The sequence below is a fragment of the Taudactylus pleione genome, unplaced genomic scaffold (assembly GCF_031769625.1).
Source record: "Taudactylus pleione unplaced genomic scaffold, aTauple2 ptg000828l, whole genome shotgun sequence".
Lineage (NCBI taxonomy): Eukaryota > Metazoa > Chordata > Amphibia > Anura > Myobatrachidae > Taudactylus > Taudactylus pleione.
Genome location: NW_028285230.1, coordinates 704548 through 730150, shown reverse-complemented (window position 1 = coordinate 730150; position 25603 = coordinate 704548). Strand labels below are relative to the sequence as shown.

The following is a 25603-nucleotide window of genomic DNA, read 5'->3' as shown; positions in this document are numbered from 1 at the left end:
TTTTCATGCTTTGTTTCAGGTACAATAGTCACATGCATAGCTGTACACACAGGGCTTGATTCAGACCCGCTCGCAAGCGCTATGCGCTCGTCTGGGGCCGGCCCCACTGACATCACAAGTGCTCTGTCAGAGCGTCCGGCTCTGAATCAGGCCCACAATCCATTGAAAGACTGGAGCTCCCTCCGTCGTGCGCATGCTCAGTGCAGACCATCGACCCACTTGCGAGCGGACAGCCGCTCGCGAGTGGGTCTGAATCAGGCCCTTAGTTCCTAGTAGATGAAAGGTGCCATGGAAATACCTACGTCTTAATTATTGCAATTATAAAGGTGTGACTGGTTAATGCTAACATTGTGACGCTCCTGACGTCATCCACAACATGTAATTTCTGTATAACAGGTCCTGTGGGGAATCACAGATGGACATCAGCACATGTGCTTGCTTCAGGGCCGTCTCTATACTTTTTGGTGCCCTGTGCCGGAGAGAGCATTGGCGCCCCCCCCCCCCCCCCAATTTTTTAAATAGGGACATATAAATATATCTATATACTATAATATATAATATAGTGCCCCTGAAAAAAGGCCATGGCCTCATGGGGAAGGGCCAGGGAAGAGATAGGGGCAGTCAGGAGATGCTGGGGATAAAAGAAGAAGCTACAAGAATGATAAACAGGAAAATTGACAGGTCCAAACAGCGCCCCCTGCCCTGCGGTGCCCTTGTTACGGCCCTGGCTTGCTTAGATAGATAGATAGATAGATAGATAGATAGATAGATAGATAGATAGATAGATAGATAGATAGATAGATAGATAGATAGACGCACACACATATATCTTTATTTATACTCCTGAAAGTATTACAGTGAGCACATACACATAACATGTTTGAACGATGGTTTTAGCCTCTATAATTTTAGTGTGAACCTGTGAATACTCAGGTGCTTTAAAGATGGAGACTTAGCTGTGCCCTGCTCCTGTCCCCAGCTCCCCCTCCTCTCCTGTTAATGACACCCTCCCCTCCCCTGCAGCAGACACACACACACACACACTCACTCACACAATATGCATCCTGATCTGTGCTGCTGCCTGCTTCTGCCATTGACGTCATTCACTGAGCACATGACCCGGCGGCAGCCAATCAGCGCAGAGAAGCTGCTGCAATCTTTTAGCTATTGCTACTCTGTAGCACACACACACTCTCACACATATACACACACACACTAACACACATAACACAGATACATGCTGGGGAATCAGAGGAAGCAGAGATCCCAACACACACACACAAAGGGCTCCCCAGCCTGGCAGCCCCCACCACTCTCTGGATCAGGGGGGCTCCTTGCTTCCCTTCCCTGGGATAAAATGTGGATGTAATCCTGCAGAACGTTGGGAATGCCCAGGAGCCGCTGAGCTGTACTTTCTATCAGGGGATCTGCCTTCTTGTCTTCCTCCCTGTTGCACTGCTGGCTGGATTTCTGTGGGGAGGAAAGAGTAGAAGGGAAGAGACCTCGCTTTATTCACTAGTTGCTATGGATTTTACTAGCAGCTCATGTGGGGGCAGTGATCACAGACCCATAGAGGAGAACAAGCCCCTGCTGGGGGAGATGTCTGCTCCAGATGGGGGGAAAACGGGGGCTGTGCCCTGCAGGAGATCCGTGGTGCACTTCAATGGGATGAGATACAAACTGCTGCAGGAAGGAGACATCCAGGTCTGTGTCATCAGGCACCCCAGGACCTTCCTGAGCAAGATCCTCACCTCCAAATTCCTAAGGAGATGGGAGCCCCATCATCTGACCCTAGCGGACAACAGCCTGACCTCTGCCACAGTAAGTGCTTTTGATACCCAGGAAAAAGGGGCTGGGGGACACATAGCACATGATGAATACTTGGGTAGCAGGAGCATTGGGGTCTTTCTCTGTGTACTAGCTAGTAGCCCATATATTGCCATTTTATTCCTCTTAATAAGGGGCCAGGTATTATGTTTTGGAGACATTCCATATTTTGGGTTCATTATCTACACCTGTATAAACAGCCTTGGTGTCCATTGCTAGGGGTTAAGAATGAATTCATTGTATTGGTAGGAGCTGTGTGGAATTATATTAGAACATATGAGTAACTCAGCTATTGGTTTAGTAGCTACGCTGCTATTACATGTACTGTCAGGGCTCAAAATCTGGACAATTTGACAGGAGGGGAAGGCCTCTGCTGCTGCAGAACATCTCGCACTGAAGATGTCTGTCATTGCTTTCAACGGCAAAAGGATGATTGACAGTTGGGCTTGCTAAGCTGTACCGCATCAGCCGCTATCATAGAGATGTACCCTCTCCCAGCCATATCAATGCATTCCTAAAATGATGTATATTTGTGGGGGCAAACTGCTTGGGTTACAGATAATGACTGCTCTATATGGTTGTGTGTTAATGTATCCTGCGTTGGTTTCTCCAGCAAAAGGAGAATAAATTTCCTGGTTTTCATAGTGTTTAAGGACCATTGGGGAATGTGTCATGTATCTGCAGTGTGAACCATTCACATTACTCTAACCTGCCAGGATGGCGGATATATTGCTTGTAATATAATTGTAGAAAAAACAGAATCAGCCTTAGAATGTATTGTTTGGCCATTTCATTCTAAATAGAATTCTGCAATTTTTTGTTTCTTTTTTATTTTTAATTATTTGATTATTGTGAGCATGATATTTGTTTGAAGTTAGAATTGTGAAAATGTGGTCAAGTGCGTCGCTTGATAACTGTTATTCTTTTTGTAATGGATTAGAAAAATGTATATAACCTGGAAATGGCTCTAGCATCTCCCAGCCATTAGTATGTTGCCATGGGATCTCTGCGGTGCTACCGAATATTTTCCATCTTCTATTTCCCATTAAAAAAAATATGGTAGATTTTTACAATTTACATTTATTTCATCAAAATGTCCCTCTGTTGCCATGACATTCTGTCGTCTCGTGATGCTTCCAAAGAATCCCCAAACAGCACGTATGGATTACTCACTGCAGCCCTGTGCTAGCTTCCAACAGGAATACAGTATATCATATCTGCAATGGATTCTGGGAAATGTACATTAAAATCCACGGTGAGCCACAGACTTCATACAAATCCACAGGATGAAACAATATGCAGACTTTTCAAATGTCACTTGATATTGTTTTAAAGAAAGAAAAAAATATTTATTGTCAGAATACATTTTGATAATTGATTTTAATTTGCCTACATGTATTATTTAATAATATTTGAAAATATAGATAATAAAACATAGTATTTCACTATATTGTAAGTAATGTATCTAATATCTATTGATATATACTAGTCAGTAAAGCTACGTACACGCGTGTGATTTAGGCCAAGATAAGATCTCGTTAACGATTTCTCTTGAACTCCTGAACACTCCCGGACAAACGATATTGTGCAGAAATATGGAGCCATTGTACAAACGATCAAACGATATAGATAGGTCGTTAACTACTGCAAATCGTTAACGGTATATAGTTTGGCAGCAAACAACCTCACAATGCAGGTCCAGGAAAACTGACGTCAAATTGTTGGTCGTCCATGAAATCGTTCATCATGCGTACCCACGGAACGATATGTGCCAAATCGTGAAAGATTGGACGTGATCTTTCTGCTTTTTCAAGAGATCACAGACCACGACCAACGGGAACGTGCATCGGAATCGTTATTGTTCCTAGACACGCCACTTTTAAAACGATTTGTCGTTCCAATCTGTCGAAAACGCCAATATCGTTTAAAAAAATCGCCCCATGTGTACGCACCGTAACTGCCTGGGAAATTGAAATAAACAAAGAAATAATTTGCAGAGCTAATGTATAATATGTATGTAGGTCTTTTAGTGAGGTTAAGACGGGTAACAGTCTGCAGAGGGTGACATGATTGATCAGCTAGAAGGAGATATGCAAAACCAAAATAAGTTGGAAATGTGCTATAGTTTGAGTTATCTGTCGGCCTAGTTGTGATAAAACTCTTATTATAGCATTTCACTGCTGCTATATATTAATATAGATATGCTTCTGTTTATGTGCATACACTGTATATACATAGTGAAAGAAGTATGACTAAATTGCAGCCTTTATTTCTAGTTACATTGTGTGTGTGTGTGTGTGTGTGTATATAAAACCAATGAAGTTAGTAAATAAGCGACAATAGTGCCTATACACTGCATATATTTATATAAAGAAAAATATAAAGTGTCTAGTTTGTATGTGCAAATAAATCTTGAGGTAGCATCCAATACAACTGTGTCAATAATTAGTTGATTATTAATAAATAGTAGAGGATGAAGTCTGATTATTGACGAAACGCGTTATATCTTGCACTATTCTTACCTCTATGAACTGGGTCCGACTACCCCATTAAGATAAACATATGATTTACCTCTCTTTTTTTTTGTTTTTACTTTTATGAAGTACAATATATTTTTAATTATTTTGATCCATATATTTATATTGCCCAACCTTGCCTTCCTTTATTTATTTATTTATTTATGGTATTTTAATAATTGTCTGCTTTCTATGTAAATGAAATGGTTTCTTATATATAATTTTTATACAACGTTTTTGCACTGTCACTATTTATTCATAATCAACTAATTATTGACACAATTGTATTGGATGCTACCTCAAGATTTATTTGCACATACGCACTAGACACTTTATATTTTTCTTTATATACACGGTTCTTTATATAAATATATGCAGTGTATAGGCACTATTGTCGCTCACTTACTAACTTCATTGGTTTTATGTTTTTAATGTGTTAATTAGCCATTACCAACTTATTGTTGTCAGAGCAGACACTTATAACAAAATAAGAAAGTGCAACACACTAACTTATACCCCTTTTACACCGGAGCTAAAACCCAGGTTTTTGATGGATTAACCTGGGCAGCTCCCTGGTGTAAAAGGGGAGAGGGTCACTCGACCCGGCGATCCAACCCAGGTAACTAGCAGGGTTTAACACGGGCGTAGCCTGTGAAGCCCTGCTGTGAGAACAGCGCACTTCGGGTCACGATGACCTGGAGTGCGCTGCTAGCCGGCCGATTGGTCCGGCTTCAGTGGCGCTTGGAGATGACGTCATCTCCAAGCGACCACTTTCACTCCGCAAAAGCCGGGTCTATGCAGACCCGACTGCGGTGTGAGCGGCGCTGACTCGGAAATATCCCGAGTTGGTGCCAGCAAAATTCCGGGTCTGATCCGGATAGGAACTTTGTTCCAACTCTGAGTCAGACCCGGAATTTAGGTGGAAATGGGGTATTATATAAAAATCAAGAGAAAAACAAGGAGCCCTAACAAAACCAGTCGCCGAGTCCATTCACAATACACGTGTGTATGTGGGTGTGTGTGTATGTATATATAATATATATATATATATATTAGAGTGCATTATTTATCATCATCTTATGTGGTTGAATTTCAAGTTAGTTGTACTGCCTAATGTAATATTTGACTGTACATACTTCTAATATATTGCAGTGTAACACACAGCAGCATTTTGTTGCATGCAGGTAGTGCAATAGAGTAGTATTTGTATTATATGGTATATGCACATATGAAATCTCTAATAGGCAGATCAATGAGCAGCAAAAAACTGGGAAACGTACCTGAGTACTGCGGACATCTAAACCCCCCCGTGTGAGCAGTCCCTAAGGGCAGATGTATTATCATAACTGTTCATTTTGATAATATTTCCTAGTGGAGAGTTGCTCGCTAATGATGTCATATACGTGCATTTTAATTTCTCTAATTATGTATGCGCATCAACATCATAATCCATAGTTTCGTTTTTATGGGTTTTTTTAGTATATGTCCTGTTTATTCACTTTGCTGTCTGTATGTCATTGCTAAATAGTAAGTTGAAAAATGAGGAGTTGTTTAAAAGTAACATTTCAATCTTGATTATTAATTAGCTTCTTTGTTGCGGGTACACTTAGGCCTATAACTTGAAGGGTCATGTGACCGGTCTTCCAAGCCTCACTCCTAATCCTTTGCTGTGATAAATGAAACCCTGGATACTTGGTTAATCCAGTTTCTCCAAATAAGTTTTGTACAATTTTTTTTATTTTATTTTTTTCTGCAAAATACCACAATGCAATGTGCTTATAAAACCTGAAGTGCTTTAGGACTCTTACCCACTGACGTTGCATTGAACCCCAGTGCGAAATGCAACATGCTAAGTTAGTGAGCACTTGCAATCAGTTTCGTGATTCTCCTACAGCAGTCATCCCTAGTTAGAGAAACTGACACCATATTTTTTCATGCATCTTCAGAAAAAAAAAAAAAAAGTGAACAGACTGGTTATAGGTGCCTTCATAGATCACATTTGATTGGTTACCTATTTACCTCTGTGCATGTACTTCTGTATTTTACGGCCTCTGTTCATAATGTTTTAAAGCATTTTTGTTGCATAGTATGTAATAATAAACGGCATGTTGTTCGAAATCCTAAACCGTAAATTGAATTATCGAATAAAGCAGAGTAACTTTCTAAAGGTCTGAGCTCCTTGTATTCAGTCCTCATTTCCTGCTAGAACAACCTGCTATTGTCAGAATGGTCACAGGGACAGGGTCTGCGTGTGCTGATCATGTGTGAGGCAGTGACCTGTCCATCCCTGGGATTATGTCAATGAGGACAGGGCGGCATGTGACAGGGCCAGTGTCATGATGTGATTAGGGGAAGTTAAGCATGCATGAAGCTACAGGCTGAGAGAGTTCTATAGTGAAAGGAGAAGGGGCCCTGTATGGTACATAATAAGATTGTGGCATTAAACATAACTTTATATGAATCCAAATTCATACTTCCAATTTGTAGATCATTTTTTCCTGGTGACTGGTGCATTTGTCCTATAAGGAAGTAATAAAGTTGTATCGTGTGTGTGTGTATGTGTGTATATATAATATATTATCTATATATATGTGTGTGTGTGTATGTGACAGTTATCCACCGACCAATATTTATTTTTAAATCACAACTGGTTGGGTAAGTAATCACGGGGGACGGGAGGCCAGCGGTCATAATCCTGAGAGGATTAGGTAAATTTCCTACCCTCTAACCCTTCCTCCAACCCACCTTTCACGCAGCCTAACCCAAACCCTACCCCTAGTACCTAAACCTCTACCTAACCCTAACACATACCATCGGGGCGTCAGCGGTCAGGATTTCGACTACTGTCAGGATTCCTGCTCCGGTATTCCGACCGCCGGCATCCAGACCGTCGGGATGCCGACTACATTCCCTCACAACAACTATTTTAGAACTTATAGTGTTTTTATTAACCTTAGAATAATTTACAACGTTACTACTCGCAGGGTCGGACTGGCTCACAGGTGTACAGGGATAATCCCCAGGGCGCCCCACTGTCTGAAGGCCCTTCCCTCTCCTCTAAAGGCCCCATACACATGGTACGATATTTTAAATGATATTGCCGTTTGCGACCGTTTGGAACGACAAATTGTTCAAAAAGTGCCATGAATAGGCACGATAACTATGCCCATGCGCGCCCCCGCTGGTCGTGGGTCGTGGTCTGTGATCTCTTCAACATGCACAAAGATCACGGCCTGTCTTTCACGATTTGACACCCATCGTTCTGTGTGTACGCACGATTAACGATTTCAAGACCGACTAATGATTTGTCATCACTTTACCCGGACACTCCCCTCCACAATTTTGTGTCAGCCAACGGAGAGACAGAAGATGCATCGTGAGGATATTTGCTGCCAAACAATATATTGTTAATGATTTGCAGTCCTTAACGACCCATCTATATCGTTGGATCGTTTGTACAATCGTTCCATGTGTATGCACAATATCGTTTGTCCGGGAGGTTCAGGAGTTCAAGGGAATTTGTTAACAAGATCGTATCGTTACCTAAATCGTACTGTGTGTACCCACCTTTAGAGTCAGTAACTTGGTTGAACAGGATCATGGATGAACTTGGGTGCTTGGTTTGTTTCTGTGGAAACTACACCAAGATTAGCCCTCCTGCCAGTTAAAGTGGGTGGTCCTGACGCACCCCTGTCCCATCCATTATAAAGGGGCCCTGTTCTGAGCATGCCCTCTCTAATGATTGGCCATGTCCCTCTGTGGTGGCTGGCCACACCGACTCTGACAGTCAACGCCCCTTAAGCTTCTGCCCCTACCACTGCATTACCTGGTGGGCCCTTCCTGCCCCAGTTCGACACTGACTACTTGTATTAAAAAGAAAAGAAAATAAGTGTGTTTTACTTACCATTCACTTATTTAGAGGGGAGAAATATAGGGAACTGGGAGAGTAATAACACAGAAGACCACTTCTGACTACCTGATAGGCTTCAATTAGCTTATTTAGACCCATGTTATTTAAATAGCGCAAACATATTCCGCAACGCTCCAAAGAGAATATTTCAGTCACTCCCATCAGTTCCCGCCCCAGCGGAGCTTGCATACTATGGCCCTCATTCAGAGCCGTACGCTCTGAGCAGAGCGCACGCTCTGAATGAGGGCCGCCCTCCATAAAAATGGAGCGTCCTCCTGGACGCTCGTATAGCTGTGGGTCACCACCCACAGCCTATACGAGCGTGCAGTTTGATGGCCGCGATGGTCTTGACCATCGCGACCATCGAAACTGCGAGCCGGAGCCTGTGGTTGAGGTTTTCAACTGCAAGCTCCTGAGTGATTTTGGCTCTATCAGAGCCAAAATCACTCCCACTGACATCACTAATGATGTCAGTGGGCCGGCTTCTGACGGTAGGCGTTCCCTTAGGAACGCCCCCGTCAGGGAGGCACACCCCCGGCACGCCCACCAAAGGGGGCGTGCTGTCAATCAACATCGACAGCACGCCCCCTTTGATCAGACACAACGAGCGAAGGAAAGTCCTAGCTCGTCGCGTCTGGCGCATGCGCACGACGGAGCTCCCTCCGTCGTGCGCATGCTCAGTGCAGAACATCGACCCACTTGCGAGCGGACAGCCGCTCGCGAGTGGGTCTGAATCAGGGCCTATATCCCCTATCACATGTATACGCACATACACACTAGTTTTTTTTTTTTTTTTTGTCAGAAGCCTATTTACCTGCCAGTATGTTTTTCGAGGGTGTGAGAGGAAATTGAAACACCCAGAGGAAACCCACGCAAGCACGGGAAGAACACGCAAACTCCACACGGATAATGCTGAGGTCAGGATTTGAACTCTTGACCTCAGGACTGTGAAGCAGAAATACTAACCACCCCGCCAACCGTGCTGCCTGTACTATACAGACAGTATATTCCCATCTATTTTCCTGAACAAATAAAGGTAAAAAAACATGTACAGTCCCTTTAAATACGGAAGGGCCATTGTTGTACTGTAATCAATGTATGCAATCAAAAGGTCCTTTTTAAAAAAATTTTTTTTTTTTTTTGCCAAGACCACTTGCACTTATTTATTTATCAGTGTGATTGGTTTTAAAAGAAAAACAGTTTAGTGCTAGATCGCAAGAAAGAGGAGTTTGACAGAGAAGTTACCTACAGTATCTCGCTGTATTGTTCTGTGTTTTGGATAAACCCTTGCACTAGCTATTCAGAGCTAAGGTGTGACCCCTGAGCTGGGGTTGTGTTACACATGACATCATGTACAGGGAGATCAGTGCACTCACTACTTCCTTCTAGATCAGGCCTGGCCAACCTGTGGCTCTCCAGCTGTTTATGAAACTACAAGTCCCAGCATGCCTTGCTACAGTAGTGCTATTAGGAAATACCAAAACTGATGCTGGGCATGCTGGGACTTGTAGTTTCACAACAGCTGGAGAGCCACAGGTTGGCCAGGCCTGTTCTAGATGAACTCTGAATGTCTAAAAACTGTGTTGGAATGGATGGAATTGCAGAGCCGCACACAAGTAGGTAAAAGTCACCTCCTTGCTGCATCTGCGATCCCAGCGCTGCAACCGAGGTCGCAGCCTGGGATCACCAAATGGTCACTCCTTCGGCCAGGCTGAGAAAGCTGGGGCTTACTGCAGCGTGACCGGGTTCTGGTCACTTGAAAGGCCAGGAAATCTGCGTCCACCACTGGCTTCGTCCCTCCCGGGAAAACATGGATGACACACCGCTCTGCCCCTCCAACGCCACAGCATTTCAATCTATGCGGCAGCTTGGGGGTTATGCCAATGAGATAACAGGACCCATTCTGCACATGTGCAGAATGGGTCCTGTGCATGTGCAGGCCCCAAAACATCAGAGATGTGCACTAACCATCGGGTTAGTGTTCCTCTCTGAATCAGGCCCAAATCCCGCAACTGTACAATTGTTGTAAATTTAAGTCCTGTGCATTCTACTGCCATTGAGGGAAAAAAAAAACATTTGTCTGATTGCTTGTTGCAGGGTAGTAGTGTCCATTCTAGCACCCTGCACCTGTTACAACCTGCGCAGTTCCTCTTTCCGGTCTGGGGTGTTGCTCTCTGCTCTGGTGCTTCTAGCACATTAAGCTGATGCAACAAACCTCTAATATACAGACCACAGTCTGCTAGAAGCACCAGAGCAGAGAGAGAGAGAGACCCCAGGCAGAAAAGAGGAACTGCACAAGCTGTGACAGGTGCAGGGTGCTAGAATGAACACTAGGTAGATAACGTTAGTGCACAAAGCACAATATATTGACGTTGTGTTTGCTGACCACAGTAGCTCTGTTATATAGATAGCAGTCATATCGTTTTAGTGCAATCTGTTAAACCCAAAAATAAGAATTTCTACATAGCCATTTAACAGATTATTATTTTATTTTGGCAATTTTTCTCAGTTTTCTTTTTCTTTTTTTTTCATTGCATCTCAGTGATGATACAAAAGATTATCTGTGTATCTTGTTGATAATTATTCATCTGACTCTGACACATTCAGTTTGCAGGGAGCACTGGCTGTAAAAATCTGACTAAATATGGTAAACCTGTCACATTTAAATGAAGTATTTATCATTGTTCATGGGTGAATATCATGAACAATTGCAGGTTTATTTAGGTAAAAATTCAATTTTTTTTTTTCTTGTTAACTAATATCACTTTCAGACAGAAAAAATGAAAAACCCGGCTTTTACTCTGCATTTGAGTGCTGGGTCGTTTTGCCGGTCCCAGCCTGAACCCCTGTTCAGACAGAAGAGCAAATTACCGGGTCAAACATTTCTACCCGGTAATTTTCTGATTAACACGGGTATTTCTGATGGCTGAAAGGGTCAACCCGGGTAAGTCGAAGTCCTGGAATTTTTGACCCTGGTTGACTCTTTCAGACAGAAAAATGACCTGTGTTGATCAGCAAATTACAGGGTTGAGATTTTTGACCCGGTAATTAGTTTTTTTTCTGTCTGAAAGGGGTATAATTTAAAAAATGTTTACAAATTGAAAATGGTGTACTTGTTAATTATACAGGCACCGCACCTCACCAGCGTCAATGGAAATCATGGTGGTGCCCGTATAGTTAACAAATAGCAACAAATATTCAGTATTGCGCTACCTGCATCCGATGAGCACTATTTATTAATTTATTATATTATTTACTGTATAGGTCATTTCACTTCCTTTGCAGACACTTAAATGTCTTAAACATAGCATCAACGGCTTGATTCAGCATGCACTGCTGAACGCAAATTCCCGATTATCGGGAATCTGTACGTACACATCACCCATTCTGCGAGTGTGAAGAATGGGTCCTGCTCAATCGCATGCAAACCCTTCAATGCCTCTGCCTGATTGACAGGGAGAGGCATTTAAGGGGCTGGGGTGGCCGGCATTCCTGAAAACGGGGGCGTGTCCGTCCCGTTTCCTGGGAGTGGCCAGCCCAGAAACTAAGTGGATGTATGCAGTCTTCTGGGCTCGCATGCTGGCCAGCCTGAGTAAGCTGAGGCTGCATTTGCATTATTGCAAGGATCGCAATTGCAAAGCTGCCTGCGTGCACTACACACTACAGTATATGCCTGCGTGCAGCTTTGAAATTGCGATCCTTGCTGAATCAGGCCCTAAGCTGTCTACTCATGAAGTTTTTTTATGAGCACTTTAGACTATATTGACACATGTTGGGTGCAAAAAATAAATAAGGAATCCCTATGTAGAACTAGCCCCGTGTGCATAGAACAGCTGTTTTTCCTAGGTGTCATTTCAGGGTGTATGTAACACATAAAAAAATATTACAAATTACAAAATAACTAATCTGGTAACTTATATTTCTACGTTCGATATTGGTTATTGCACCATTACTATTGTGTTATTGTATTTAAAAATTTCACTAGCTATTTTTTTTTTTTAGAAATATTTTTGCATGCCTTTGTTGAGCTATGAATTTATGACTGCTCAACCTTTTAATACATATCTGATAAAAGTTACATTTTAGAGTTTATTTTGAGGGCCCCCCCAAAAAATCTGTCTTTCTTTTAGATGTTGCGCTATTACTTATATTTCTTACCTTTTAAATGCAAAAGCTCACGTCACCCTTAGTACATCTAATCGTTAACTCTGAGCGCAGATGGCAAATACTGTGACATAGTTAAATGACGATAATAAAAGTATTTACCTCCAGGTTTATGACACTTGAGAGGTGGCGCCTTTTCTAGTAAGGTTATTTTTCGTCACTGTGCGGCCAGATACACAATGGTGTTGCTATAGCCTTGTCCATTTTGCATCAAGTACAGTTCCATTTGACATGCTTGTTACTGGTGTTTGTAGCTCACTTGTAGCTCCCTATAGGCTTCCACACTGCAGTCACCTGCGCTAAACGCACATGGAGATAGACCAAGATGCATTTTGAAATCCGGGTGGGTATGGTGACATTGGGAACAATGGATTCTGTACTCAGGGCCTGATTCAGAGCCGCTCGTAAGCGGCCGCTCGTTCGCTCCGAGCGATGTTCGCACATCTGCGCATGCGTATGGGTTTTAGTACGCATGCGCGAACCAGTCAGTGCAGTCGAAAATCGTGTGCTCGCAAAATAGCGAATGCCTGCTAATTTGAGTGACAGAATGAGGCGTTTGTGGGTGGTAACAGGGGAAGGTGCTTGAAAATGGGGAGTGGAGATCCGAACGCAGGCGTGCCAAACGGTCAAAACGGGCGTTTTAAGGGTGTGCATAATTAACAAAGCAGCGTCATTGACCACGTCACTTGGTTGTCTTTTAGCCTGAACTGCTCGCATGATTGCTGTAGGAAAATCCAACCACAAGCACTGCGAGCAGTTCAGACGCCTTTCGATGTACTCAATTAATCAAATAAATAGCGGAGATGACGTAGGATGCGAACGGCCAGGGGGCGTTTTTTCCTAAATAGTGAGCGCATGTTTTGTTTGCTCGTTCAGACATAGAGGCGTCAACAGACCGCAAAGAGCGAGCGCTTAATTTAAATAGCCAGCCCCTTTTTATGAACGAGCGTCCGCAAACAGCGTCCGGCTCTGAATCAGGCCCCCAGACCAGTCTAAAAGGGCTGTAATGGCATTAAACACGCTGGCAAATCCATCAGTGGTACAAAGCCTTGAGATATCTCTCTCTCTCTCTCTCTCTCTCTCTCTCTCTCTCTCTCTCTCTTATAATCAGGCACCTATAAAGTATTTCTAAACTGGAAATACTGTTGTGTACTGGATAAAAGTGCTGTAAACGCATACTTACCTGCTTATCTGCTCCCCAGGAGACACCCGGGGAGCAGACACTGGTGACCGCTTAGGGGGCGGAGCCGGCTTACTACGCCATTAGGCCCTGTCCCTGCCACGGCAAATTGCAGCGAATCGCGACAGCGTGATGAGGGGGTGGTGCTAAATGACGCATTTTTGCACCATTTAGCTTTCAACCCCCATACGGAGCTGCGAGTCACGTTAATTATCCCGTGATTTGCAGCATTTCTCAGGCCATCCTGCCCACTTCACTAGGAAGTTGGTGGGATGCGGGGAATGTGGATACTCTTCCTGGTGTGCAGGGGGCTCCCCAACAATTCGGGAGCCTCCCAACACTTCTGGGAGGGTAGGTAAGTATGTGTAAACATAGCAACTAATCAGAACTTTGGAAAGGATGTATCAAATCTTGGAGAGAGAAAAAGTGGAGTGTGATAAAGTATTAACCAATCAGCTTCTAGCTATCATTTCACAGGATGTGCTAAAAAAATGACTGTTACAAGCTGATTGGTTGATCTCTCTCCAAGATTTGATAAATCTCCCCCTTTATTTCATTCTCTAACCTGTATTAGAATAATGGAAGTTTAGAATCTGATTTCTATAGTTGACAGCAACATTTTCCTGTTGATGACTTTTTATAAATGTCACCTTAATGAGTAAATAATCAAGTACACGTAACTTTTATATATAATTTTTTTTTTTTTTTAAATAAACCCCGATTGCTGCAGAAATAAAATTAAGGCTGAAGTGGGCAAGCAGAGCACTACGGGCAGGACAGCGCATAGTAACCATGGAGACACGGGATTACAGGGTAGGATTCTTTTATAAGAGAGCCAAGGACCATATTTGCATTTGTTTGTGAAAGTAAATGAGAACTGTAACCCATTGGTGCCCAAAACAACATCACATGCCACATAGGTAACCGTACTCTATTAACTGTTTTAGATAAAACCCGCTGCCCATCTGAGACTTCCACATTATTCAAATTCCTTTCCAGGTATGTACCGTTGTGGCTGCGGAAGGGTTAAACCGCAGAACTCACCTCTTGTTTCCATTGTGCAACAAATGTATTATACTGAGTCTTCTGCTCTCTCATGCAGATGACACAGAGAAGCCTCCCTGCTTCCATGGCACGGCTAGTGTCCCAGTGGTACAGTTTAATATTTGCAAACTCCATTTGCAGATAACTGCTCGCTGGGGGACAAAACTTGATCCAGTCCCTGAGAGAGAATGGTATGTCAACACATATTTTAACTAACAGCAGCGGAGGAATATCAGTTGAGCAGACATATATTTATAATACTTATTTTGCACAATCATGGGTTAGTATATTTCATGCAATACAAGTAAGCAATTAATTGGACTATTACAAATGCATTCTTGACCTTGTGTGTATATCAGGTAGCTTAGATCTGTTATCTATGGGCCTGATTCAGAGTAGCACGCAAACCTGATAGTATGCACGCTACTCCGATTGTGAGAGACCTGCACATGAGCAGGATCTGTACTGCGCATGTGCAGGTCTCCCTCTGCGAGATCCCGTCGCAGTTTCCGCCAAACCGCCACCTGACTGACAGACTGCGACTGCTTGGGGGTGGGTGCGGCCTCCCTTCCCAAAAACGGGGGCGCGTCGTTCCCATTTCTTGGGAGTGCAGGGGCCAGGATCTGTCTCTTCTGATGCAGACTTCCTGGTCTTGACACCTGAGCTGCGAGGGGCAATCTGAGTAACCGATGGTATTGCAGAGGATCTGATGCTGCGTCTTAAAATGCAGCACTCTGATCTGCGATGCGGTTAGGAGGCGGCTGTTTACACCAGACGCCTCCTGCTGAGTTGTACGGTATTGCACAGACGCATCCCAGCAGCTGTGCAATCTCTGAATCAGGCTCCATGTGTATCTACCTACATTTTTGGAGCTTGACCAAATACAATAATTCATACTCTGTGTCCTTCTCACTTTTGTCGCTTAAGGAGTCTATGAAAGTCTTTGGTGCTGAATACTTATTTTCATGAGATATGCAAAGAATTTCCATTTTGGAAGCAATAGAGTTTCTGCCATAAGGACTTTACAGGCGGAACGTGGCTCCACATGACGCTTTAACATGCTTTTCATTAGGGCCAGAGCACTTTTCTGTATGTTCCAAGTTTTAAATTGGGAGGGGATTACAACAGCCTGTTGGCAGTCAGATCATCAGAATATTCACAGCAGCACAGAGTATATCTGGCGATGTGCGGGCTTCCTTTGTGTGAGTGAATGGCTCACCCATGTCACTTGTGATAAACTGTTATTAAGCTGCCCATACACCAGGCCAACTTTACTCCAACCTTCCAAGTAGTTGGTTGGAATGAAAATTCGGTAATGCATGGGAGCAAGTGACAATCAGCCATTGGCTTTAAAACACCAGAAAACACGAAAAAGGTCGTTCAGGCAAGTTGGTTAAATCTGATATGTCAAATACGAGCGCTAATGGAAAATACGTAAATCATTCTATAGTGACTGGTATACTGTAAAAATTGCATGCTTCACACCATCATATTCTTATGATGCTGATATCTGTATGCACTGATTGGTTTATAAATGAAAAAACAAACAGAAACACTTGGTATATTCGTAACAATAGTATGGTAGCGATACTAAGTGTGTGAGTAGTTAGCTACTATGTAAGTTATGCAACACTGTATCTTGTATTGGATAGTCAGTGGTCTATTATGTTTATATGTGAAGTGGGAGCATTCGATAACACTAAAAATAGTTTCCGGAACACAAGGACAATTAAAACAAACCCAAATTGCTTGAATAAAAATGTTTATAGCTCTTATGAGGTATGTGCTAGGAGAGTCCGTCAGTCCGTGCCCGGCTGATAGCCGCCGATGGATGCCGCACCTGACAGTGAGGCCAAACAAATGGAGGTAGTGTGTAACCCTAACTGTTCCTATCTTACCTCCTAGGCTTCTTCTGTTGGTGCGGCAGGTCTTTTCCTTGCTGCTGCCGTAGACGGATGCACTTGGACTACACCAATCATCTGTTCTGACGACCTTCTAGAATCGTCCAGTAAATCAAACCTCCATTAGCACATTTAATGGTGGTTTGATTTACTGGACGATTCTAGAAGGTCGTCAGAACAGATGATTGGTGTAGTCCAAGTGCATCCTTCTACGGCAGCAGCAAGGAAAAGACCTGCCGCACCAACAGAAGAAGCCTAGGAGGTAAGATAGGAACAGTTAGGGTGACACACTACCTCCATTTGTTTGGCCTCGCTGTCAGGTGCGGCATCCATCGGCGGCTATCAGCCGGGCACGGACCGACGGACTCTCCTAGCACATACCTCATAAGAGCTATAAACATTTTTATTCAAGCAATTTGGCTTTGTTTTAATTGTCCTTGTGTTCCGGAAACTGTTATCGAATGCTCCCACTTCACATATAAATATAATAGGCCACTGACTATCCAATACAAGATACAGTGTTGCATAACTTACATAGTAGCTAACTACTCACACACTTAGTATCGCTACCATACTATTGTTACGAATATACCAAGTGTTTCTGTTTGTTTTTTCATTTATAAACCAATCAGTGCATACAGATATCAGCATCATAAGAATATGATGGTGTGAAGCATGCAATTTTTACAGTATACCAGTCACTATAGAATGATTTACGTATTTTCCATTAGCGCTCGTATTTGACATATCAATTTCAATACCTATTCTACTGAGCTGCTTAAAATACATTCACAAGCGCAGAATATTTTTACTTCTCTTAAGTTGGTTAAATCTGTGTGATTACCGGATTTCATTCCCACCAACCAACTAGTTGGATGATAGTTGGTCTAGTGCATGGCCAGCCTAAAGGCACCTACACACTTGACGATGTGATCACAATGCGATATCGTGAGCGTCCCCAGCACTCCAGGACACGATATGGTGCTAAAAAGTGTCCAAACTGACCACCTATCTAGCGTGCTTCCTTAACGATTTCCAGTGCGTCGTGTACGAGATTGGCAGATCTTGCCTGCTGTAGGCCAGATCTGAAGATGAGATATACGACCTGTGGGTATGCGCATCGGCATCGTGATCATGAGTGGACACTCACAATTTGGACGTATTTTACACGATCTGTCGTTCTGATGCATTGAAATTGGGCGAATCGTGTAAAATATAGTCTAGTGTGTACGCACCTTCAGAGCTTCATATGACTGTAGCAGTGTTAGGTGAGGAAATTAGTGAAGGCAACAGGAAGTCACAGACAGAGCTTTAGAAGAAGGGAACCAATTGCAGTGATGCGTATGGCCTGTCAGATTGTTGCTGGAATATCATGGTGAGGAACACGCCTCTATACCAAGCTCATGTATTCAATATGTTTAAAAAAAGGCGCAAACTAATTGTATAGATTTCGCTGCACTGCAGTTGATTGATTGCTAGTGTGATAGTTGTTGCGTATATCTCGCCCCATCCTTCGCGTTCCTTTATTAGTCTTGTAAACCACAGTCTTTTAGGATTAAAATATTTTCAGTCTGGTAACATGTGGTTGTCCTAACTTTGGATTTGAAGTGGGTGAAAGTTATCAAAGTTTAAAATATACACTACTAATGGAAAACGCCAACGCAATCCATTTGGACACAGGATGCAGAATCTGGTGCTTGTTTTAGTAAATTGCGTGTTCTGAAGAGTTCATATTTTTAGCAGAGCGGCATCAGGTCTCAATGGAAAGGTCACATCACTATTCCTGAATTAATTACCTAATCCTAAAAGCTCTCTGGCCTCAAAAAACGTATTTGTTTAATTCTGCCTAGTCCCGAGGACTGTGTATGCTTGTCATAGTTTGATGATATCCCTCTCTCGTTTTCGGCTCATCTGATTTCACAAATCATTTCCCAATCCCATGGCTATTTCCTCAAGATGTGAGGTTATCATAACACAAATACAATGATAAGGGCAGGCGATAAACTGATTATGGTACAGACCAAAAGCCAATTTACAAATAACTTTTATAGGAGCAAAGGAAAGTCGTGTTACAGGAATATATTTCTAAATATTAATATTTAAACGCAAAGGAATTAAATAAAAGGGATTTCTTTCATTAAGAAATACCTGGCATGTAAAGATAGAACTCTATGGGGGGAAATTCAATAGTTTTTTGGGGGCAACAATAAGTAATAGGTGCCCGACCTTTCAATTCAATTGTTTTGCCGATCTGGCCCGATTCCATTGCTTATCGCGCCTAAATGCACGACGTTTTGCCTCGTAAACTGATTCGACCCATGCAAAGTTCTGGTTACCATTTGGGCACCTAAACAGACAAAATTTTTTAGATTTTTACCTCAGGAGGTGGCGAGCAAAAATTGCACAGTTGCACCCAATCGGCAGACAATTGAATAACGTCTCTCAGTCGCCCATGATTTACAGGCGTCCAAATGACAATTGCATTCTCCCATTTGCCAGAGAAAGTCAATCCCAGCATTTCTGTTCCACAAAACTCTGCTTGGCCCAAAATGAGACACTACTGAGTCATTCTGTGTCACGTGGACCAGTGCTCCCCACCTGACCATCTCCAATGTTGATAAAAGTTTACATGAAGGCTGGCATATGTGTCAGACTAACTTTGGGAAAGTTTTAGCTCACAATATGCAATAGTAGCAGATCTATGGCCCTCAAAGTGGGAATGGGGAGCACACAATCAGCAGGTCTTCTTCAAAATTGTTCCGCTGGCCGGCAGACCTATTTGGTGTGTATGCAGGTGTGCATATAGACACTTATCGCCTGATATGACTGGCCATAGCAACCAGTAGTGACTTCAATTTCAACGGATTCTGCAGCTGACATATGCGTCGTCGATCAGTCGGCCGTTCGGGCACACAGACAGATGTATTCAATATATATGAAAGATATATTGCATCTGCTGTACTGCACGGCTGGCACAACATCTCAGTAAATGACGTCGGTCACAGATATATCGGCTGTATACACACTGGCGTATTGGCGAGATGATAAATCGGCTGTATGAACGATATATCAGCCAGTGTGGCCTACAGTGTACAACAACGCAGTGCAAGACTGTTGTATTTATTTAATAATTTGTATAAATTATAAGAAGCACTGAAAAAGTGAAAAGCAGAAAACACGTGGATAAAATTGAGTAGACGTCCTGCGCACAGCAGAATAGCACCGTCCTTTGTCAGGAGTGTACCGCTATGGTCGCTGAGCTACCTTGTTATGAGACAAGCTGTTTTTATATATTGCTGTGGCTTGAGGTTTCCAGTTAGAGAGCTGGGCAGAACAGCTGCATCCTGGAGACATGCTCTCTACCGCTCTGCAAGAGGAAGTCACATAGAATATGTGTATTATGCTGTGTGCTTGGGCTTTATGAACTTGCCATTGCAAGGCACCCTCTTATCATTTTCATTTATGTAGTCATTGTTTGCGGGAGATTTCTGAAGAAGTCCTGTCTATATTTAACCGCGCCACAGCCAGGTAGACTGACACACTGGTTATTTGAAAAGACCAAGCCATTTTTTTTTAATTAGAAAAAAGTTATTTACTTCCTTTCTTTTACACTATAAGGGTTATATTTCCTAAAGTGCGGGTTTGTAGAAGTGGAGATGTTGCCCATAGCAACCAATTAGATTCTACTTATCATTTATCTAGCACCTTCTAGAAGATAATAGCTAGAATCTGATTGGTTGCACACTGCAATGCCCCACATTGCATTGTCCCCAAAGAAGGCAAAACAATACATTATTCCCACATACAAAAAAAACCCCATAACCACACTAGTCTCTTCAGAAACTAAAATATTTGATATGGGCCCTCCCTGTCTGTGTGTGTCAGAGAAAGGTGCTCCCTGCCAGTCAGCCGTGGAAGCGGGTGCAGCAAAAGCCTGTCATGGAGGACCTCTGACTGCGCAGGCGGGATGGTATCGTGGCAATTGTGACCTATGATGTCACGCCACCGCGTCTCCATTGGTCACGTCCTCGGCAGCGGCTGAGCCAGCCAGAAGAGCCAGCGCTGCCCAGACCAAAAACTGTGGGGTTTTATACTGGGCACGGGATTTTCACCTCTTCTTCAGAGGCACACTTGGAAACCGCTCGTGTGCCGCGGCACATCGGTTGAAAACCGCTGCACTAGACGATGTGCAAACGATGCGATGTCGTGAACGATTTCCCTTGAACTTTCCCCGGCACTCCAGGACACGATATGCTGCTTTACAGAGTCCAATATGATCAACGATCTATCATGCGTCCTTAACGATTTTCAAGCTTACCCGAGCATAGGGACGCCCACTTCTGCCTTCTCATCTGCGTCCTACACCAGTGTAAGAATCTGTAACATCGACGCACATCGACCAGCCATGCAGCCTTTGTGGCTCTCCTGACACGCCGAGGGCTGTCATGCTGCGTAGGCGATTGCAATGGATGATTTATGCACGCCCATGTAACGGTCAGACACGCCTACATTTTTCTAACCACCACCCTTTACCTCCCCCAAACGGTGACTTCCTGTCACTCACTTTGCAAATGGATCCTCTGTGTGGGCGTAATCACGAAACAATCATTGCGCATGTGCAGTGCAGCTGACTCGCATACACATTGGCAAACAATCACTCGATCTGTGTAAAAACCTGCATTGTGTCCATCTCTGAATCGGGACCTTTATGCAAAAGCAGCCGGTATTTACCAAAATGACTGTACTTGCACCCCTTGCATTGCATCATGGTTTGTCCAGGTGCAAAGTTACTGTTTTTTGTTTTGTTTTATTTGCTTTGCTCCCAACTCATGTTCATGTTCATTTTGCCGCATTGCTTGCTCAGAAATTAATGCGGATTTGATACATACGACGCTGAATCGCCCATGGTTGCGTGCAACTCTGAATAATTAATAACAGGCTGCACAAACAATCCAAAGATAACTGATGAATACAATCATTCTTATTGCCCACACTTATTACTCTTAAAAAAAAAAAGAAAAAGTACCTAATTATCTCCTTGGGATTGTTGCTTTACAAATTGGAGCTCCTGCCAAATAGTTCTTTTGAACAGTAAGGGTACACACTACATGATATATCGTTCCTACGTGGATCGCAACGATGTATTGCATGGATCGTGCAGTGTTTACGCCCGCTTGTGCGTTCAGGAGGGTCGTTCACCGAATCTTTCCATTTACTGTGCCACATAGCAGATGGGATGATGCAATCAACAAGGCCGTGAAGTGTGTGCGGCGAGTACAATGTATTGTTCCAGTGCTGGGTACACACATCGTATAGTGTGTACCCAGCCTAACCTATTTACAGTAGTGCAACAATATGCATTGCTTATGTCTCAGAATGTGGGCAGTGCACTGCTATTGCTATTCTTCCAAGTCATGGCTGCTTCAGAATAGGCCACACCCATTTCTCTGATGACACGACTGACTGCGGATAACTAGGACCTCTAGCTGGTACGGTGTGGATCGCTAGATTTACTGTAATGGAGGGTACACATGGTCAGATTTTCTGGAAGATATGAACGATAACGATTGTAAAAATCGTTACACCGTTCATATTGCCCACATGTCAGATAACGATATCTGAAATCGAGTGTGTTTGCAGTCCGACTTGGATGATTTAATTCATTTAAATACTGTCAGAAATTGTTCATCGTTAATGAGATCGCTGGGCGTTGATCTAGCAAGTCTGACCGTGTGTATGCACCATAAGCATGGTCCCAGCTCATGTACAAAAAACAAAAACCCCACATTGTACATCAAAGGTTCTCAAATCAGGCCACATTAGCAGTGCATGATTTGTGGGTCTCCTTCTGGAAGAACGCATGGGATAACTATTTGCATAGGTGGGTGTATCAAACCGTGAGACAAAGTGATTAATCTGCTAAACATGCCCTGTTGCTAAGGCCCAAGGACAGGTTAGAAGAAAAAATAATAATACAATTGTACACTATAAAATTACAAACACCAGTGTAGCAAAGTGTAAAGAGCAGTTGCCATTTTCTAATTAATTACAAAGTCACTAACAATTATGTGGCAAGTGGGTGCCATTTTCATCCAGCAGCACATGTCCTCTTTTGAGTCACAAATAGCTGTGTCACCGTGACCAAACCGGCACAATAAAAGAATGGGGAAGGAAGGTTGTTAAAAAAAAAAAAAAAAACACACCAAAATCTGATTATAGCTAAGTGAATTAGCACCGACTTTGGACAGTTGTCAATGCATAACTGGGTTGGTCTCTCTATAAATATAATTTTATATCATTGCAAGCTCGTACAGTGCCCTCGTTCTAAAACGGTGTTATGGGAAGCGAACTTTTAATGATAACTCTGTGCCAAGTTACAATGTTACCTCCATGCCAGTTAATACCCAGCCTGAAATCCGTAGGGCATTTATTACGTTTTAATATGGTGACCATCTTTGAAGCACTTAGGTTGTTTTTGGACTTGTACAGATTGGTTTGTCTCATATATCTACGCAGGCCACTTGTTCAGCATGTTGGGTTACATTTGAGAATAAATGCATATTTGTAATTGAAGTGAGAGGCCTGTAGTTATTGTGCTCCTCCAGCTATTTAGCTCTTGCATAAAACACTGGCCAAAACTGATGTACATTTTACACCTTGGCTGCCTGTCTCCTGGTCTTTTTTTTTTTTCCAGCTCTGATGTAAGGTACATTAGAAATAAATTATGACCATTTTGTACAGACGTAGGCCATGTCGGACAGCTGTAGCATTACAACTCCCAGCATGCCCTGCCTGCTGAGGAGTGCTGGTTAGCTAATTCTGTTCTGATGCACTGGATCATTAGGATTTTCTTGTAGGGTGATGTTAGCAGTCCACCATATGACCTTTCTTTAATTGTCTCTAAAATGTTTATTTTTTATTTTTTTTGTGTTAAGACATTAAGGGGTCTATTTACTAAGCAGTGTTAGGAGACAGAGTGAAAAGTGATAAGGTGCCAGCCAACTGTCATTTTTCAAACACAGCCTGTGAGATGACAGTTGGGAGCTGATTGGCTGGCACCTTATCACTTTCTTATCACTTTTCACTCTGTCTCCTAACACTGCTTAGTAAATAGACCCCTCAAACACAAACCTGACAAGGAGTCAGTATACTTTTCGGCAACACCATCTATCCAGCCCTCCTTAGCTTTTCGTAACTCACTGCTAACAGGATGACTCATGTTTGGTGCCTTGTAGAGAGAGAAAGTACCAGCCAATCAGATCCTAACTGTCACTTTACAGGCTGTGTTTGGAAAATGACAGGAGCTAATTGGTTGGTACTTTATCTCTCGCCAAAGCTTAGTACATCTACCCACTGTTACATAAGAGCCTAGGTTACAAAGTACGGCTCGAGTAAAAACAGAAGGCTGCATCCTCCGGTCTCAAGCCACAAGTATATAAGAATTTTGGACAGTTTGGTTTGAAACTCACACATCCCAGTAATGGACATTGAGTGCTCCTTGTAAGCTAATGAGCAGAATATTGCGACGCCATAGGCTTCCCTACATTGGACATACGTGTAGTTGGCACCTGATTGCTGTGCCACAAAATATTATCTGGTATTATTAATTTTACGTCTTCTTCAAAATCCATCTCAGCCCTAGACTCAGAACCCTGAACTATCCCATTTTTAGTGGCAGGGTAACAGTCGGCAGTTTTATTACCACATAAGTTATCGTATGAGTGGTTCACACCTGAAGAGCAGCTGCAGCTGCAGAGATTGAGGCTCATTATGAAAATGTCTTGGTTGTGTCCGCAAAACATACCGGAAAACCTTAATTTTCATAGTAAAACCTTCAGCTGTGTGTCTGAGCTCTCTCACCTCTCCATGTACTCCAAGAATGGGCGGACGGTGAAATCGCAGTTGTAGGTGGGCTGGTGCTCTATATTGGTGAGCGGATTTCTTGGCACGACATGAAAGAGCTGCCTTATCTTACAAATAGACGATACATGTTCCACCAGAAGATGAGAGATTTGTACAGCGGTTGCAGACTTTAGATGTTAACCAGTGAAGTCGAACCCAGACCTCTTGACACAAGACTGTGAAATAGTTTTCTCACCAATAACCAACAGAATGTAATAGTAGACACTTTACTTCAACTGGGGGAGGATGGGTAAAATAAAGAAAATTAATCTAGCGTGCTAGGTATACCACTGAGGTACTGAATATTTTCATTATGCCAACTTTTGTCCTAAAAAAAATCACAAAATGTGCACCATACCCTGCCAAATCTCTTCTATCGACATGATTTCGTATATCTTATGACATCAAGGACTGGACCAGTGAGGTAGCAGTGATGTGCAGTGAGGTCAACGGCTGGGGAGGCACATATGGAGATGGATCTGAGTGCTGGGAGCCTGTCTCACCCCCTACTCACTGTAACTCTCCCCTACCTACATCACTGTGTCTTCTCTTGCTGCTGCTGGCTGAGCTCTAATCTTTAAACACTGCAGTGCACTTCCTGGTCACATGGTACATCCAAGGTGTCCATCAGGGCTCAAGGCGCGCCCCCCCCATACTCAGAGGCATGCCTCTATTAGATCTCTTTCTGTGCAGCTTACTGCCCGTGGTGTGGCCCCGCCCCCAGTTCTGCCAGCAGTGTCTGACTATGCAGAAGCGAGGCTGAGCTGTTGCTGCCTCATCTCTCATCTTCCTGCAGTCCCAGGGAGCTCCACAAAGCTGGTGAGTGTTAACTATAAAAATGATCACAATAAACAAAAAAGTTGTGTATAAGTTATAAATATCTTCTTTGTATTATTCTAATAATTTTTTATATCAAATCTCAGGTGTATGACAGGACTGCCTACCCTGACTGCACGTCCCTGTGAGGTAGTATTTAGTCTGTACTCTATAACAAGAGAAGTATTACGTTCTCAAGTATTGAGGTTCTGACAATGAACATGCATAGATGTGACTATATTTTACATTGCGAGGGCCCTGTGTTATGTACCGTACAGTACACTACCACAATCCCTGTGGCTTGCAGCATTAGGGCGCTCTAGTACAGGAATTCCAACATGTC

At 43.0% G+C, this 25603-nt stretch overlaps 1 protein-coding gene across 4 annotated transcripts in view; it reads left to right on the top strand.

Annotated features, from left to right (window-relative positions):
• Positions 1–1131: 1131 nt before the first annotated feature.
• Positions 1132–25603, top strand: part of CMIP (c-Maf inducing protein) — a 194140-nt gene continuing 169668 nt past the window's right edge. The window contains exon 1 of one of the 4 annotated variants that reach the window (XM_088458364.1): positions 1132–1821. In XM_088458364.1, the coding sequence (XP_088314490.1) occupies positions 1525–1821 (297 nt within the window). In that variant the 5' untranslated portion in view covers positions 1132–1524. The remainder of the gene's footprint in view (positions 1822–25603) is intronic. The other 3 variants (XM_088458365.1, XM_088458366.1, XM_088458367.1) reach the window with 3 other exon arrangements.